At 36.4% G+C, this 16,313-nt stretch overlaps 1 protein-coding gene across 8 annotated transcripts in view; it reads left to right on the top strand.

The window, feature by feature from the left end:
• The window catches only part of CWC27 (CWC27 spliceosome associated protein homolog), a 114,494-nt gene that overhangs the window by 230 nt on the left and 97,951 nt on the right, over nt 1-16,313 (top strand). For all 8 annotated transcript variants that reach the window (XR_003252001.1, XM_026056442.1, XM_026056443.1 and 5 more), the window contains exons 2-10: nt 836-932; nt 2,546-2,658; nt 3,983-4,126; nt 4,743-4,841; nt 5,057-5,160; nt 6,229-6,298; nt 9,284-9,363; nt 11,962-11,995; nt 14,021-14,196. Coding sequence is in view for 7 of the 8 variants with exons in the window: in XM_026056442.1 (XP_025912227.1) it covers nt 836-932; nt 2,546-2,658; nt 3,983-4,126; nt 4,743-4,841; nt 5,057-5,160; nt 6,229-6,298; nt 9,284-9,363; nt 11,962-11,995; nt 14,021-14,196 (917 nt within the window). In the remaining variant the exon portion in view is untranslated. The remainder of the gene's footprint in view (nt 1-835; nt 933-2,545; nt 2,659-3,982; nt 4,127-4,742; nt 4,842-5,056; nt 5,161-6,228; nt 6,299-9,283; nt 9,364-11,961; nt 11,996-14,020; nt 14,197-16,313) is intronic.

Genomic DNA, 16,313 nt, shown 5'->3' with positions numbered 1-16,313 from the left:
GGGTTGTGTGCTCGGGGGTGGTGAAGGGGGTCGTGCACTGTGTGCGTGGTAGTGCGGGGGAGGGGCTGCGCGCTGCGTGGGAAGGGCGGTTGTGCAGGCGAGGGGGTTTTGCGATCCCCGTGTGGGTTTCGCAGGTGAAGGGGTAGCACTGCATGTGCGTAGGGGTTGTGCCGAGAGGGGGTTGTGCGCTGCGGTTGTTCCCAAAGGGGCAGGTAAAGGGGTTGTATGCTGTGTGTGTGTGCGTTTAGCGGGGCGGGTGAGGAGAGCGTGCACGGTGCACGTGTGGTGATAGTTTCAGTGGCATGGCGCTGCTTTGATTGAAACTAGTGCTTAATGTATTGTAACCCTTAAAGGCGTTACTTGACCCAAGGAGCAGTGTGTGCTATGTAACACAAAGTAGTCCTTGAAGCATTACATCTTATTTCTCCTGTTCTGTGACCAAATCTGAGGTTCTTAATAATATTGTGATGTTCCACTGAACGTAATAGCAACACCTGTAATAAAGTTACATGTTTTTGGAGGTTTAAGGCGTAATTATTCCTGTTCAGTGTTGCTTCACTCTGGAAGTGAATAAAGAGTATCTAATTCGTCTGTCACGTGTCTGGTACCAGGTCATTGTCTTGAAGCATTATATTGCTTACCATTAGTTAAGAACTGTATCTTATCTACTGGCAATACTACGTGGACTAACAGTTGCTGCCCAGCATATTGGAATATCTGCTACTGTTATTAACCTCATGAATTTAGAAGTATTTTTTTAACTCAGCAATGATGTTTTTTGACCAGTGATTAAGTTGCAAGAAAAGTAATGACATATTTATCTGTGTTTTTATAGGTTTTGCTGAGAACAACAGCAGGAGATATTGATATAGAATTGTGGTCAAAGGAAGCACCAAAAGCATGTCGGAATTTCATCCAGCTTTGTTTGGAAGGTAATGACTGATGGGATGGGAGTTGCTGAAATTATTTCATGTACAACACTGATATATTTTTGTCCTTTTTGTAAAATAGAGGTCATAATTATGTTTTCACCTTATTATGTTAAGTGATGTTATTTGTATGTAGAAAATACTAAATAGTACCCAGAAAGAGAATATTCTTCAAGGTCTTATAAAAAGAACTTGAATGAAAAAAAAAAACTTTAGATGTTTTTCTCAAATCTAGTAGATGACATAGTATTTACTGAAAAGCTGTACATCAGAGACTTAGGAAGGCTTATTTTTGGCAAGTCACTGTAAAGTATAACTCCTCCTTTAATGAATGCATGAAATGGAAATGATGCAAAACTTGGACATCCACCGAAAAGCTACTCTTTGTATCACCATCCTTACTACTTTTTCTTTTATTCATGAGTGCTTTTAATGTTTCTTTTGCTGTAGTTTTGTGTTGACTGAAGCTCTGCAATGCTTATCACTGAAATAGTGGGTGCCAGAATGAGAAGTTCTCTGTTGGGAAAACTATACCAAGAATATATGAAGGACTTCTTGCCTTTATGTGTTTTCTAGCCACTGGTATTATCCCACTTATGCATTTATGGAGTGGCTAAGAGTTCTTTTAGCCCTCCTCTTTTCAGGAAAAATAGCAGTCTGGGATCTGTGCCTCCAGCACAAATCATGTCTGTTTCTTGTTTAGTTAGTTTCTTACATCTAATGTTGATGTGGAGATTTTTTTTCAAAAGTAAGACAACTCAGCCATTGGCAAATCCTGAGAGTTACCTGCAGGGTTAAAGGATATCCTTTCTGAATTTATCTGACTGCTGTGTAGGATCACATGCTTTTTTATGATAAATTTGAATATTTCCCTTGTAAGTTCCCTAGGGTATGACCGTCCATGAAGATACCTAGCTATGCTGTAACATTTGTAGATCTTGCTTTGTCTTGCAGCATGTTGCAGATTAAAAAAAAACAAAAAACAAAAGAATGGAAATACATGTCAAGTAGAGTTAAATTTTGATTCCTTTTGTTTTCCTTGTGATCTTATCTGATGTATATAGAACAGAGAGAAGGTAACTTAGGGAGGGAACTGTACCACATATTTCATTCAGTGAAAATCATCAGCTTGGGTACAATGCAGGTAAAAGTGATGACACCTGTGTTCCATGCTGGTCAGTGAACATGCTAACCGTTTGGTGTATGGGTATGGATAACTATACATGTGAGATGTTAGCTGGCACAAAGCGTAATAGATTTATCTCTCCTTTTAAATTGGTATATATTGGGACTATCATTCTAGTGATAATACTGGAAAGCTGGAAAGAAAGAAACTCATCAATATCATCTTATCAGTGATGTACAGTGCCTTTTGCAGCAGAAATGTGTGACACACCACAATTTTTGTCATAAATGTCATCAGTCATAATTTTTAGATGAGACACAGTCACACCAAGCAAGACAGTGGAAGAGGAGGGAACACAGTGGAAGGAGCACTTAACAGTACTTGTTTTCTGGATTTCCTGTCACTGGATATCTCTGCCTAATCTAAATGGAAGTGTAAATTTGAGACCATTTAAATGTTTTTAATATCCTTTTCTTTTCTTTTCTTTTAGAGTATTACAATAACACAATATTTCACAGAGTTGTGCCTGGTTTTATAGTGCAAGGAGGTGATCCCACTGGTACTGGGTCAGGTGGCGATTCAATCTATGGAGCTCCTTTCAAGGTAGATACCTTTATCTTGTGTGTTAGTTTTTAGTTATTCYCTATCAGATGGTCTTCCTAATAAATTAGGTTGCAAAAAAGCAAAACTCGTGTAAGAAATGTAACATTAGTTGTGTACACTAATGGCTTTGACATGTTGCTTCAGTATTTTTGAATATGCATTTTTGTTTTCAGCGTTCTTAAATCTAGTTGTTATGATATTGTAAATGTATAACCTTATTAGCATGAACTGCACAAGGGAAAAGGGGGAGAAGAGTTAAGAGTAGGTGTTTATATGTGGTAAACTCAGAAATGTACATTATTTACATGTATTTATATCTCAGTTAGCAAAGGTCCTGAATGTTGTATATGCATTCATTTGAATTATTGATACTGGCACAGCTCATTTCTTGACCGGGAGCCTTAGATCATGAGTGAAGCCACGCACGCACACACACACTGTATTCTGTTCTGCTTGATTGCTTTGTTTCAGACACGGAGGGGAAGACCTTTAGCTAGTGAATGAAGCCGCACAGCCTGTCTCTGGGCCTTCCATCTCCCCTACTGCTAGAGTAGACTCACGCATGTAATACATCTTGATGTTAATGGAGGGGATTGGTACCTAAGCAGAGCACAAAACAAATATTCCCAATACTGTAGTAGCACTACTGCTTAAAATTAGTGATATCATTCAGTATTGCAGTGTTTAGAATTGTGATACTACTATGCTGTTAATATATTACTCATCAATTCACATTCCCTTGAAAGTAGTCCTACTCTATTTTACCTAGGAAGAACTTTTTTGGGACCATGATACTTGTTCAATATTGAACCATTGCAGTCTGTTACTGAACTTCCAGTTATTTTACCTGAATTAAGATTTGTCCCTAAATGTAATAGTTAACAAGAATGATAGATTTACAAGAAATATATGCGATGCAGTTACTTGCTTTGAGAGGCATCGTTTTTTTTTAATATTGAGGGGGACAGTTAATTCTAACAAAAAAACTGAATAACTAATAATTAGACAATGCTTGGAAAAACAGAATCTTTAAAAAAGACAGAAGTTACAGTTTTTCTTATATGTTTGTTTATATTATTGATACAGTATTTTTTCTTCAGTGTTTGGTTAGGTTTTTTTAATAAAAACTGTTGAGAACAGCAGCTATTAAATATAATTTTGGCATTAAGTTATAAATGACTGGTTTTATTGCTGTCAGAAAAAAATTAACAGAGCTTATTTTTTTTGAGAGTGTGTATATTGATGTAAATCTAATTGGTTAAAGAAGTGGAAAAAATAAAGTTACATATCTAAATCATATTCCTTTGTCTTTCTTCTTTGGCAGGATGAGTTCCACTCACGATTGCGATTTAATCGAAGAGGACTTGTTGCTATGGCAAATGCCGGACCCCATGATAATGGCAGTCAGTTTTTCTTTACGTTGGGTCGTGCAGATGAACTTAACAACAAGCACACAATCTTTGGAAAGGTCTGTTACACAGGCTAGAACCCCAATTTGAGTTTCGCAGAAGCAATTACATGTATCTCTTTATTCAAAGGCTGTTTTAGTGTTGTTTTTCTGTTGTGTACATTTGAAATTTATTTCACTACTTTCTAGGCTGTCTCCATTCTCTTTTTTTCCCGTGTCTGATAGGAATGTTTCTATTGGTAGTTTCTATAATTATCTGCATTGCTGTGGGTTTTCTTCTAAATTATATTTTAGTGTTGCGCTTCCTTTAATGAAAATTTTATGACTGTGTCTTATAAATCAGTTTAGTAATAGTAACATTATTATAAAATTCCATTTGTAAATTATAATCACCCAAGAAGAATCAGGAAAATGAAAACCACAAGACGGATTTACCACTATCATGGTTTATTTGAAATAAATAAATCAACTATTTCTACATTCCACAGTATTTTTATTTTCTTCTTTCACAACTCCCAGTAAGAATTTGACACTCACCCCTCCTCAGGCGCTCAAAAGAGCAGTTTTAGCTACCTGTGCTAATTTTTTCAACTCCACTGTTAAATTTAAAAAAAGTTGTTCCCTGTACCTATTACCTTTTAAAAATCTTATGTGCTTACAGTATTTTCTATATCAGGTTACAGGGGATACAATCTATAATATGTTGCGACTGGCTGAAGTAGAAGTTGACAAGGAAGAGAGACCACTTAGTCCACACAAAATAAGAAGTAGTGAGGTGGGTATGTTCTGTTTTGAAATCTGCAACTTAAAGATTTTTTGTTTGTTCATAGTTTTCAGACAACTGCATTCTAATGTGAAAACCTGGCACGCATTTATCTATAACTATCTATGATATACATGTCTTTGTATATGCTGATTTAAAATATTCAATCATTTAATTACAACAAAATGCCTGTTAAAGATGTGTCTAAAATATTAATTTTTTAATAGGTTTTGTTTAATCCATTTGATGACATCATTCCAAGAGCAAATAGAAAGCTGAAGAAGGACAAACCAGAAGAAGAAGCTAAAAAGTCCAAATCGAAAGGCACAAAGTAAATGTAACATAAGCAGTGGTTAATTTTCTTTCAACTTTGTTTTACGGCTTGCTTATTTTCTGTTTCTGCTTTTGAAACATAAGGCTTTAACCAGATGTGCACAAGAATGTTCTCTAATATTAGCAAAACAACCTCCTTCTCTGTCTCTTCAGAGATCAGAAAAATCTAGTTACTGTAACCGAAATGGTTACTGTGCATCAGCTGACCCATGATAACTGTAGTATGTATGGTTTACTGCAAAAGGAGGTAAAATGTAGTAGCTTAAGCCATGTTCCTGTGGGCAGGAATATGCAATCATCATTTTGTGACTGAGGTGGTACAGATCTTACTAGATACTAATAACTTGATCATAGATCAGCTGTTTGAGATTTTGAACTTACTTTATCAGCTGCCCTTTCTCTCCCACTAAAGTACTCAGCAGAAGGCAGGCATTTGACATGGGAAATTTCAGTTCCTGTGAATGTAGTTTGGTAGTTATAAACATGTAATGAAAAGTAATAGGAAATTTAAACTGTATCTATGCTGTCTGTTCTGTTGCATAAGTATATCCAACATAGTTAAAAAATAATAATTTCGAAAGAACTTAAAGATCATTATTTCTCTTAATTCCATTATGTGAATATATGTCTGCATTCGATGCCTTTCTGAACTGTCCTATCTTGAAAAATTTGTATTTGTACTTGAATGTTGCTGTATTGAAAAAAGCAAAAGCAAATTTAAAAAAATAAAAAAAAAAGAAGAGTTCTGCAGAGCTGTCAGGCACTTGAGTCCATGGAAGTTCGTCAAGGGCAGATTTCATTAAGTTCCCTCTTAACACTTTCTAAGTGATGCTTAACTATGCTGATTGTTCTATCTTGGGAAGAGGATAGAAACATCTAAATACTGTCTAAATAATGGATACTGATAGTTTATTGCAAATAACTTGTTATAGTTTGAAGTTGGTACATTTAGCAGGAAAAAAAATCACATACAATGTAAAAGTAACATGTTTAAAGTTTATTGGATTGGATTGTTGATCAAATAGTGTTTAGAGTTGCTAGAAAATACGTGTTTTCTCTTTTAAAGAAATTTTAACCTACTTTCCTTTGGAGAAGAAGCTGAAGAAGAAGAAGAAGAAGTCAATAGAGTTAGTCAGGTAATGTACTTAATCCTTCCTTTTTTTCTTTTCAGCTTAAAATTAACTTTTTTACATGTTTGTGAAAAGCTTTAAAGTTATTAGTTTTGTTCATTAGTTTCTGAGCTTTGAGCGATAATATTGGAATTACTTTAGTCTTCACAATTCTATCATTTTAACATATAGGTAAACAGAAGTTTTTAACTTCTCTAACTTTGAATGTGACTTCAGTTACTGCGTAACAATTTTTATATTTCCTTAAACATAATGTTTCACTCTTCGTAATTTGGAGCTATTTCTACTGTTTAGAATTCGTAAAGGTGGTACATACTTTATTTTTCCTTCACCTCCTTAATTACAAGAATGGGATGCAATGGTCACATTAAATACCTGAAATTTGACATATGTCAAATTGTTCATTGCAAGTGCATTCTTAACCTCGTTTTCTTACGTATCTATCCTGTGCGCAGAATGAGGCAGTGATAGTGTGGGAAAACAGTGCATTAGCACATAATTAAATGTTACACTATTATGAATTGTCCAGGTTCACATAACTAAGGTTGCTTAGATAGTCTTTGATCTAACATTTGCTAACCTGACTTTGCCACTCAAATAAGGTTAGTTAAATATTTCTTTGGCAAGTTGTCATCCTCATTTCTGCTGCTGTCCAAATGATTTCTCTAAGGCTGTATGCTTTTTAGCTTATATATATGGTTCAGGTACCTAGCTGCTTTAGTTAACGATCAGACTAGATTGTACTTGGTCCTGTACCAACGTAAACTGAAAGGTGGTCATCAGCCCTAAGGATTTGTGGTAAAATAGAAAAGAAAGCAGTGAATACAGTGATGTATAATGGTACAGTGAGATAGCATCGGTCAGAAGGATAGCAGGGATTTATCACAACAGTAGTTTTAACTGATGTTGTTTCTTGCTTTGGCTTACCCATTCAGATTAACTATACTTGTTTACCTTAACAACGCGCCATTGCCCTTCTTTTCTTGACATACATCTGTCTGTGTTTTAATATTGCATCTCATTCTTTTGCTTTGTTCTTCCCTTTCATGCCAAGTATTTGCTTTTTGGTTGAAAATGACCTAAGTAGAACATATCTTTAAGCGCAGATGCTTGATTCCACCCCCCCACCAACCCAGTTTCAACACTGGCATACTGCCTTCCAACTTGATCTTAAAATCTTATCCTCATATTTGTCCTGATTAAATTCTGGACTACCTGTAGCTGGAAAAATAACCTTATCAATTGCTTATAGGAATTCCTATTTGTTCTTTATAGCAGAATGAAAAATTACTTTCCTAACCTAATTGCTTGTCTCTAATAGGTTGTCAGTATCTCTATAGTTCTGGACACTGTTTTGCTCTGGATATGCAGCTGAGGAGCCCTGGAGGCTGGGTGGGATTTGGGAGGAAGGAGGGGGTTGGGAAAGGAGTCAGGCTGCCACTGAGGAGCCCCAGAGGTTGCCTGGGACAGGGTTTCACTCAGGAGTCTGGGGCTGGGCAGGAGTTCAGCAAAGGGGAGAGATCAGAGCCCACTCAGGAGGAGCCATGGGGTCAGGGTCCACAGTTTGGCTCGGAGCTTAAGAAGACCCGAGTTAACTATCAGGGAGCAGCAAGGGCTGGCCGCTACCTTAGGAAAATAAGCCAAGGGTGATCCCAGCACAGGCAGTGCCCTCACCGATGGGGTGCAGTCCCACAGGATCTGGATGTGGCAGACAGAGCCAGGTGCCAGTAACGGGGTTCACAGAGTCCCAAAGGAGGCAAGCAGTGAACCAAGCCTGGGATCCATTCAGGCGACCCAGTCAGGAGCAGCAGGACATGGGGCCAGAGACAGGACACAGAGACAAGGCTACAATGTGGGTCCAGGTGGGTCCATTCAGAAGACAGGGCTAAAGACAGGTTCACTTCCAACAGCTCAGGTAAGGACTGAGTTTGCAGACCTGAGGTAAAATGGAGCTCGTGGCCAGACGGCTATGGGGTGGAGATCCCAGGTGAAGCTTCTCAGGGTCATTAATGTCTATTACTACACTCAGAGCCTTGTGGCCCCTGCTAGTTGTGGCTTAGTCTTTAAACTGAAGCCTTCAATGTCCAAACTGCTCTTTTAATTGTCCATACTTGTCTGGAGTGGTTCGCAAAGATACTGAACAATTGCCGTATGTTCTGTCTGCCTCTTTAACACACAAAGAAATTACTTGTTGAAGCAAATAATTTTTCACATTGCTGAATGCGTTAGTCTTTTTTTCTGCATAATAAATTGAAAGTGTTTGTAAGTCAGAGTGTGGTTTTATTATCTGCAGAATTATTATTAGGGGAATATAAGCTGTAGCTGAAATGGAGACGTTCAGGTCACAATACAGAGTATTTCCATAACAGAGGTAATAACATTTCAGTGTACTTTTTGGATTAGCACAGTAAATATTTTCTTACTGGTGTTTTTGCACCTGATGATCTGATGCGTTACTAGATTTATTTGATTTCTTGCCTCTGTGGATGATTCCTGCATGATGTATTGCAGGTTATTAATTTCTTTTTTTTGAGGGATCTACATTATGTCCGATCTAGTGATAAGTACTACTTTTGTATGTGTTAGTTCTGAGTTGCTGTATACCATCACTGGAAAGTCAGGTCTTACCTCTTCATTTGCTCAGGTAGATACATACTGGACCTGGTATCTTTATGATGTGTAATGACTGTGATAATAGGACAATCTCCTCCTCCCCCCACCCCCCAGTCTTAGAATTAACTGCATTGTTATTGCTGAAAGAGATGTAAATCCATGGAATCAATTTGATGCTTCTCTTTCTGGAACCAGTGACATGAAAAAAAATGCTTTCTCTGTTCTTCTGCTATTAGAACTGTCTATGCTCACTGCTTAGGCTAAAAATAACAAGAAAGAAATGATCTTTTTCTTACCATTACCTCTTTTCACCATCCACTCTCTAAAACACTGATGTTTATAACACTTTTTTTTTCTTCTTCTCTTTTTTTTAAACAGAGCATGAGGGGAAAAAGTAAAAGTAGTCATGACCTACTGAAGGATGATCCCCACCTAAGCTCAGTTCCTGCTGTCAAAAGGTTAAAACACAATTTCCAATTTCTAAAACAGATTTACTTTCAGAATGTTAGACCTGATTAGCATCGTGTGTACTCACTGTTTGTCAGTCACTCTCTAAGAAAGTAAGAATGACCATGCTAGGTCAGACTGAATGTCCCTCTAAGCCTGTCACAGATAGTGGCCGTTAGTGGATGCCCAAGAAGGAACAAGAGCAGAGAAAACATGATGTTTCCCTGACTAGCCTCCCAGCCTCCAACTACTATCAGCTAAGGGGACTGTCAGTTTGATATATGTGGTTCATCTGTTTAATAATCTGTAATAGATCTCTCTTCAAAGTACTTAGTCTCCTCTTGAACCCGTGTAATGTTTTTTGCATTTACAGCATCCTGTTGTAAGAAGTTCCATGGGTTTCCTGCCTGTTGCAGGAAGAAGTACCTCCCTTTTTTGTTCTGAACCTGGCTGTTGCTAGCCTCTGATAACTTCCAATTCTGTTGGAAGAGACAGTGAGCAGTTAGTCCCTATCCATCTCTCTCTGCCGTTATCCCTCCTTAAGCCATTCTTTTCCAGCCTGAACTGCTAAAGCCTACTCAACTTTTCCTCATGCAGAAGTTGTTCTGTACCTTTGGTTATTATTGTTGCTCTTCTGTGAACCCTTTTCTGTTCTAAACTATCTTTTTTTGAGATTTACACAACGTATTAAGGGTGCAGGTGAATGAGAGATTTATGCACTTCCGTAAACATGGTCTGTTTTGTTCTGTTTCCTTCTTAATAAATCTTAACTTCTAATTTGTTTTTTAATCACTGTTGAGTATTAAGCTGAGAGAGTTGTGTAGAAAGTATCATATCAACTCCAAGAATTTATTAATGATTGGTGATGGTCAGTTCAGAGCTCTTTGTTCTGTATGTGGGATCCTTTTTCCACATGGGCATAATTTTACTTTTTTGTACTTTAAATTTCACCTGCCATTTTGCTGACTCGTCACTCAAGTCCTTCTGCAGTCTTCTCTTGTTCTACTATCCTGAGTAGCTTTGTATTATCAAGAAACTCAGCGAGCTGCCTGCTTGCCCACTTTGTTAATGAGTGTGAGCAGCCCAAGGCACAGCACAGGCTCCTGTGGAACACCGCTAGTGATCTCCCTTCATTGCAAGAACTCATTGTTTGCCCCTAACTTTTGTTTCTTTATCATTCCCATCACCCAAGGGATGCTTAGTTTCCTTGAAAATTTTTGGTTAGACATTCTGTGCATGTCCAAATATAATATATCAAGCTGATCACCCACATTTAGCCCCTTCAAAAAACTCCTAGAAGTTGGAAAGGCAGTTCCATTTACAGAAGCCATGTTACAAATCCCAATTAGATCATTATTTCTAGGCATTTATTTATTTTACGTTTTATTATAGCGTCTATTCATTTGCTCAGTACAGGCATCAGAATTATAAGCCTGATGCTGCCAAAGCCTTTTTTTAATACTTTTTAAAGAATTTTATTATAATCTTCTACTAAGAAACAATTACGTCCATAGACAGTTTTCTGGATTCATTTTTTAAAAGAAATTAATGCCATTATTGGATCTGGCAAATTTATAGTTTCTTTGGTGACCTTGGCTATTTATTGATGGGTTGGAGTGTATCTCAAAGCCTTGACTTCTGGGACTCCTTCAATGTTCCTTTCTTTGCTTCTCTACCATAACTTTTTTTTTTTTTCTTGTGACAGAAAAATCCTCAAGGGTCTTTATTATTAGTTTGTGACAATTAACAGTAGATAGGTTAGCATTAGTATATTATCTTCAGAGAGATTCCTTTCTAGTATGCTAAACTGTAGGTGTGTAACACATGAAAATGTTGATGTTAAGCCTAGTTACCAGTACAGTGCATGTATATAAAGAAGGCTTCCCTAAATGCAGTATATTTGCAATGAAATGCTAGGGATTGCTTGCATATGAGATCAAAAACATCTGTTTTAACAGAGTGAGTTAAGTTTGCTTGGGGGGGTTGTTTTGTTTTACTTTAGCCCAATGCAACCAGTAGTCAAAAACCATGGCGGTATGCTGATTTGTTGTGTATTTTGTCTGACGCGATTATTTTACTGTTGTTTACTTTTTTGGTACTTATTCTTGTAAGATACAGATACTGCACATGTACAGTGTCATAGCACTTGATTGTCTGCATTTTCATCCTGATTGATTTCCACGACTAGCCCATAATCTCATATCTATATGTCCAGTCATACTTTCTTGAACCAAGATATTTGGCTTAAAGTTAAAAATAAAAATAATAATAATAATTCTTTATCTTATCAGAGACACTGTTTTGTCTGGATAGCTCAAGATATGATTAATAATAGAATTTATCTACTATATGACAGCATAGAGTTTTCCTACTGTTTTATTCTGTGATTTTTAAACACTTCTAGTTAGAAATGATAGAAAATATTACTAACTGATGCTGTTAGGTTGAAGGTGAGCATGATATAAATGACTACGTTGACTGAAATTTCAAATACAGAACAGAATTTTTAATTCAAGTACTGCTTTTTGGTGTGTTTATGTTTGTTTTAAATACTATTCTAATCTTTCTCTAGTACTTCAAAGTAGTAATGGTTATTTTTCTTCTTCCAGTGAAGCAGCAGGTGAAGAAAGGGGTTCAAGTGAGGTCAGTAACATTTTTTAAATAAATAAATCTTTATTTTTTGTTGTGTGTGAATTAAATCTTCTTGGGGGGAAACAAATACTACTTTCCTAAACACTGCTTCCATGACAAAAAATGTTTAGGAAAACATGTTCCATGTTTAAGGAAAAAAAAAATCTGTACTAAAAAAACCCTCTTAATGAAATTTGTCATAAATAATAATGAAACTCCAGTTTTTGAGGGGAAACTTTTGTATGAGTGAAAATCCTGTTGGAAAGATTTCTCCAAGGAAACAAAATTTCAGTACTTCTTACTAAAAATAGTATTGAGGGAGACTGTCACCTCTGACCAACGGGAAATGTGAATAAACAAGCAGTAATACAATGGACAAACAACCAAACATGGAGACTATTATAGTTACAAAGAGATTGTCCTATATTGCGCAGAATAAAATTGCTAGCTGAAGTATGTGTTTGCCTCAGGCCATAGATCTTGGGGGATAGCCCTTTGAGTTGCTGTTGAGAGGACAGGGATGTATTTTTTGACTGGGAATACAATCCCCATTCCCCAAATTGAATGCTGAAAAGGATTCTGTCTTCCTTACCCATCTGCCATGCATAGCTACTGTACTGTTAATTCATGCCCTGTGAAAACAGAGGAGAGACCCTACCTGTCCTTTTGTCTTGCATAAATGTAAAGAAAACTGTCAGTTTCCAGCCCGTTTTCTGTGATGTGTTTCCAGCCACAGAATGTAGTGTGAGTTTAGGTTCTTGTACCCTTCTCCTTTGTAATTCTTGCTGTACAGGGGTGTTTATGTGTTGGAAGGGTTCTGAGAATCTTTCTGAGAATGACCTTTAACTAGTAGTTTATCAGATATTCAAATAGCCTTCTGTTGTCTAAATTGATATCTAAGCCTGGTGCTCTGAAGATTGCTGAACAGTGACTCAAAGCCAATATCTAAAATCCAGCTCTTGATTTTTTTTTTTTCTCCTTCCCAAATTGTGCTGCTTTTTTTTTTTCGTGTTTTTTTTTCTTTTCATACATATGGACATGGACATCATGATCCTCCTTCCACCTGTAAGTCACACCCAAAATATGTATATTCTCTTTAGAGTGATGCTTTCCAAGTGTTGACATCCTGGCTATCTCCTGGAGTTTTGTACAGTCCTCTTGAATACCATTTCTGAGACTGTCACATCTCTGCATGTGGTTAAAATTGCCATCACTTAGCATCTTATGCTGTCTCTTTGGCTAATTAGCACCACTCCAAAATAAATATAAAGAGCTGGCAATTTGATTTTTGTCTGAGCTGGCATCTTTCCATGAAGATTCATGCAGACTTCCTTCTTCAGGGAAGCTTTGATGTGCAGGAGTCAAGCTTAGATCCCTTGGTCCAGTCAGGTTGCTGCTTCATTGTTGAGAGGAATAATTTATTTCTCCCTCCCAATCATCTTTGAACTGAGGTGGTTTATCCCCTTTTGCCTTCCTCTGTCAGGCCAAGAAACGTAGTACCTCTGTAGCAAGCAGGGATGATTAATTTTTACAGGTTTTCACAACCTCTTTTGATCGATGTGACATTTTTAAATTCCCTCCCAGACACTGATGAGAAACCTCTTCCATCCCATCATGATTGTATAATAGCCCCGTAGTAGGATATCTGTAGTGAGAATTTTTTTTAATGGAAAATTAGGAAGTGTTTTATGTATTGCCTTGATCAAATATAGGATCCGGAAACAATGATCAGACAGGTACAACATTGTTATGCGGTCTTCTTTAGACCTAGGAGGATTTCTTGTGAAGTTGTCTAAGTGATACAAAAAAGATGTAATTTATGTATGAAAAAATTATTACTATGTTTCTAATTTGTGTGTTCCCTCTGAAGCAAATAAGGAGATATTTGTTTGAAAAATTTGTTTTGAGGCAATTAAAAAAGAACTTAACTTTTTTTTTTTGTAAGATAATCTTTGTAAGAAAAAGTTTCCACATTCAAAATTCTGTAGTCCGAAAAAAAAGCTAAACCAGCAATTTTCTGATTTTAAATCAATAAAGGAGGAAGAGGAACATAATGAAGATACTGATAGTGTAGAAGATGAAGTCACTAGCAATGAGAGATTTCAAATGAAAGAACGCATTGCAAAAAAGTTGAAAATTGATACAAATGAAACTGTTAAATTGCCACTTCAAGAGGAGGAAACTAAGGCAGAAAAGAAAACAACTAGTCGTAGGTAAGTATTTTTTTTCCCCCTTTTTTTTTTTTTAATTCACCTTGTTTACAGTTAGATTTTCACTTCTAATCTTGTAGTTTACTACAGTGATAGTATTACATTAAAATTAGTCTCTCTTCCCCCCCCCATCAAGATGAAACTGTCTATTACTTTCCCATTTCTTAGTTTCTTTTGGCAGTTTAAATTTAGAGTTAAGTTACGTTTTTGTTACCCTCTCTGAAAGATTATTGATAAACTTTTATTGGACTTTTTCTCTTTAATTTCCCTATGAAAAATATGTAGAGTTTGGACTGTATATATCATGTTTTATTTCATTTTTCTACACAGTGTAATACTGAGTTTTGCAAATTCTTCATCTGAAGTAATACATGTGTTCATCTATCATTCAGACTTTCAGAAAGTAAAGGCTTCCTAGCCACCTGTGAAAGTCTGGTGTAACACAGAATTGTTCTTACAGTGTACCAGTTATTCAACACTGCGGCTGATACATAGCATTTAAAAGCTGGTGTAGGGCTGTTCTTGGAGGGTTGAAATATGTCCGTGTTTAACAGTGTAACACTATATTGAACTAATTAAACTAGCTCTAGACAAATTATTTTGTTTCTGTAGCACTATACAGCTCTTTACAGAGATAACGGCTTAGGTTCCCATCATGTAGTATAGCTATGCCAGCCTTAGTGAAGTTTTGTATTGATTAGCTCTCAATTTTCAGTGAGTTAATTAGCCTCCTTGGAATCTTGTGTTGGACAGTCTTGTTTCCAGAGCTAGTTTGGGAATTTCTTCCTGACAATATTCATATTAGCATAAGAACACCCTTCAAGTATGTGGTTGATGGGTAGTGGGGCTGATGACAAATTTACTATGAATTATTTTTCAGTATTTTAATAAATGTGGACTCCAGAAGTTACTGAACAGTTAATAGTCTTTGCAGTTATGAAGCTTAACATGTAAATTTACTTATTCAGTGAAATTTGCTTGGCTGTTGGGGAGGAAGCATTGAACAAGTAATTTAGAATTTATACTCTAGTTCTATACAGTTGTCATAAGCAATTGCTTGATAAAATTATTCAGGCTTTGCATATAGTAAATTCTGGGTATGCAGTGGCTATCTTAGACTCTCTCCCATAGCAGTTTGCTCTGAACTGAACCAACCTTATTTTATTTTATTTTTTCCTACTTGTTTCCCCCAACCCTAGCTATGGTCTTCTATGTAATGGCCAAGTATATCGTCAACATGCCATGATCCAAGGCTGTCTGTTTACGACAAATACCTGGTATTCAATATAAATGCTTTAAAGAGGGATTTCAGAATTTCCATAAGAAATATTATCCCTATATCAATAACTGGGAAGCAAAGGCTTTGGACCAAGATATCTGAAGATACGTTTGTTGTGATGGTGTTATACGCTTTGAGATAAAATACAAATTCAAACTGTTTAGAAAAGAGAAGGGATAACTCAGACAAAATCAACTGTTATTTTACAGTCACCAGAAATACACATATCTGACTTGCACCCTTTCAGATTATTCATTTTTTATGGCTATATACCTAGTAAAAGTAAAAATAACTATATCATATTGAAGAAGGGACTGTTGTCAGTTGTGGTGGACAGTCAACCATTATCTCAATTGTAAGACAGATTGGATTATTAAGAGAAAAGGGACAGAGTACCCTGATATTTGCAACTTGAGGAATATTGATTTGATGCTTTTTATTGAAAGAATTTGATACTATTTTAAAAGCAACATCATTATAAGTTTTGAGCATTCAATGTCAGATAATATTTGTTAATCCTGTGTTGCCTGTGTTTAAAAGCAGGCAGTGCTTTTAGAGAAGTAGGAACATTTGCATTATTTTGGATAATCTTTTAATATTCGTATACAGCCCTAAGTGTTGCTGCTTGTCTAACCTTTCTTTGGAGCAGTGAAAACCCCAATAAGAACATTGCCAAGAATAGGATTTTTATTAACCACTTTAAGTGTGAACAGCTCCATCAAGTAAAATACTTACAGGATTTAAGCAGGAAATTCGGTGTCCTTTTCTACAACTTCTCCAGTATTGACTTGAACCTGAGAAGCGTACCAGGGAGAGTACAGGAGTTTTGTATTTAGAGCAA

This window comes from Apteryx rowi, unplaced genomic scaffold, assembly GCF_003343035.1.
Source record: "Apteryx rowi isolate R43461 unplaced genomic scaffold, aptRow1 scaffold_131, whole genome shotgun sequence".
Taxonomy (NCBI): Eukaryota; Metazoa; Chordata; class Aves; order Apterygiformes; family Apterygidae; genus Apteryx; species Apteryx rowi.
Note: the sequence above shows the minus strand (reverse complement) of the source record. Positions and strands in the feature narration are given on the sequence as shown.